This window comes from Rutidosis leptorrhynchoides, chromosome 2 (genome assembly GCF_046630445.1).
Source record: "Rutidosis leptorrhynchoides isolate AG116_Rl617_1_P2 chromosome 2, CSIRO_AGI_Rlap_v1, whole genome shotgun sequence".
Classification (NCBI taxonomy): domain Eukaryota; kingdom Viridiplantae; phylum Streptophyta; class Magnoliopsida; order Asterales; family Asteraceae; genus Rutidosis; species Rutidosis leptorrhynchoides.
The window spans coordinates 46,835,421-46,837,412 of record NC_092334.1 but is presented as its reverse complement, the minus strand read 5'-3'; the positions used below and the strand labels follow the sequence as shown (position 1 = coordinate 46,837,412).

Here is a 1,992-nt window from a genome sequence, read left to right as displayed (position 1 = left end):
AAAAGTTTTGAAAGCTTTTGAGTCATCTACCAAATCAAGAAAAGCAAAAAGTAAAAGGTGAAAGAAAACATATCAACTTGCAGGATTCGAGAGCATCTCATGCCTGCCTCTCAAGAAAGGAGTTTGCTTTACATTTCTTTTCTCTTAAAAATAAAAAATATTAAAACAGAATAGATAAAAGAAAATGTAGCTTTCGTTGTATTTTATAAAGAACAAGATGTTGATTTATATATATATATATATATATATATATATATATATATATATATATATATATATATATATATATATATGTCTATGTTACTAATTTTCTATTTAGTATTCATTATGTCATTTATATTCTCATTTTGGAAAAATTTCTTTTCTCAAGACTTCATTAACCCTCACACGTTATACTTTGAAAACAATGAAAGACTATAACCATCAAGAACTTATTGAAGCAACTCATAACTACTCAAAATCTCATCTTATAGGCAGAGGAAGCCATGGATGCATCTACAAAGCCACTCTTAAAAATGGCAAGATTGTTGCTATAAAGACACCTTCTTTAGCCCTTTCCAACCTAGAAGATACCTCCAAGATTGAAAATGAAGCTCAAATTTTATCATCTCTTGCTCCAAATCCATATTTGGTCAACCTACTTGGAACAACTCATGACTCAAATGGTCATTTAGTCCTTGTAATTGAACACATGTCCGGTGGCATGCTTCACGGCTCGCTCCACACGGGTGACTCGTCTCCACCATCATGGTGTAAACGGGTCAAAATGATAATTCAAATAGCTCGTGCAGTGCAATACCTGCACGAGTCTAAGCCCATTATCATCCACCGAGATATTAAGTCGGAAAATATTTTGTTTGACTCAAAGTCAAACGCTCGGTTGGCTGATTTTGGGCTTGCAGTGCTTATGACAAGTTATGACTCACCGAGTCAACAAGTTGACTCAGTTAGTCTACCTGCAGGTACTATTGGATACTTGGATCCTAGTTACACTACCCCGTGTAAGCTAAGCACAAAAAACGATGTGTTTAGTTTTGGGGTCGTGTTGCTAGAGATCATTAGTGGCACTAAAGCAATCGACGTTTCCAGGACTCCAGCGTCAATAGTAGAATGGTCGATTGGTTTGATCGAAAAAGGCCAAACAATGAAAATATGTGACAGTAGAGTTAACATGCCACGACGTATTGAATGTGTGATACGACATATGCTAGAAATAGCAATACAATGTGTCTCGTCTGATGAAGAATCACGTCCATCGATGACTGAAGTTGTTACGAAACTGGAAAGGTTTAGATATCCGATATGGGTAGATATGGTACAACGCATACTGCAATTAAAAAGCCGTGATAAGGTCAGTTTAAAGAGGTTGAGCACCGCTACTACAACCGTGGTTGCCACAAGTGGTGTCACAAAAAGGAAAGTTTTGTTAAGAGATGTATTGGCAGGTGATGTTTTGTAGCATTAGAATGAACATGTTTAATTGTAACATTGGGCACAACGATTTGACTCAGTTGAGTTTGTAACTCGGAATTGGTCAATCTATCTGGCGAAAAAAGAAGATTTTAGTAGCATGTGGGAGGTACCCTACAAGCTTTAATTTAGATTACCTGGAATTTAAGTAAATAGTTAAGGAATTTATTGACTTTATGTGTGGACATTTTGATAAAACAGTGATTTGGTTTAGCTTCTATTTTTGGTATTTGACGTTTGCAGTATGTTTGCTATGTGTATTATTTGCCGATAGTAATGGCAACAAAACAAAAGTCATATGGTCTGTTTTGGGCTAACACAAATGATAGCCTTAAGGATGAACTAGTGATTGGTATATTAATATCATCGCAATATGTCTCTGGTTAAAACATTATTAACACCATACGGTTGAGGCGTTGAGCAAAAGGGTCAAAATTAAGTCGCGTATATAAGTAAAAATTACTAGATCTTGCGGATAACCTGAATATAAAAACTTCATCCGTTTTAAAAGGTTCAAACCTA

At 35.4% G+C, this 1,992-nt stretch overlaps 1 protein-coding gene across 1 annotated transcript; it reads left to right on the top strand.

The window, feature by feature from the left end:
• The first annotated feature begins 399 nt into the window (after nucleotides 1-399).
• Nucleotides 400-1,663, top strand: LOC139890822 (serine/threonine-protein kinase-like protein At5g23170). Its single transcript, XM_071873736.1, has one exon. The coding sequence runs from the start codon at nucleotides 407-409 to the stop codon at nucleotides 1,457-1,459; it is 1,053 nt and encodes a 350-aa protein (XP_071729837.1). The 5' UTR covers nucleotides 400-406; the 3' UTR covers nucleotides 1,460-1,663.
• The last annotated feature ends 329 nt before the right edge of the window (nucleotides 1,664-1,992 follow it).

Coding starts and splice junctions, on each gene's coding strand:
- LOC139890822 (XM_071873736.1), top strand. CDS start 407: ATGAAAGACTATAACCATCAAGAACTTATTGAAGCAACTCATAACTAC.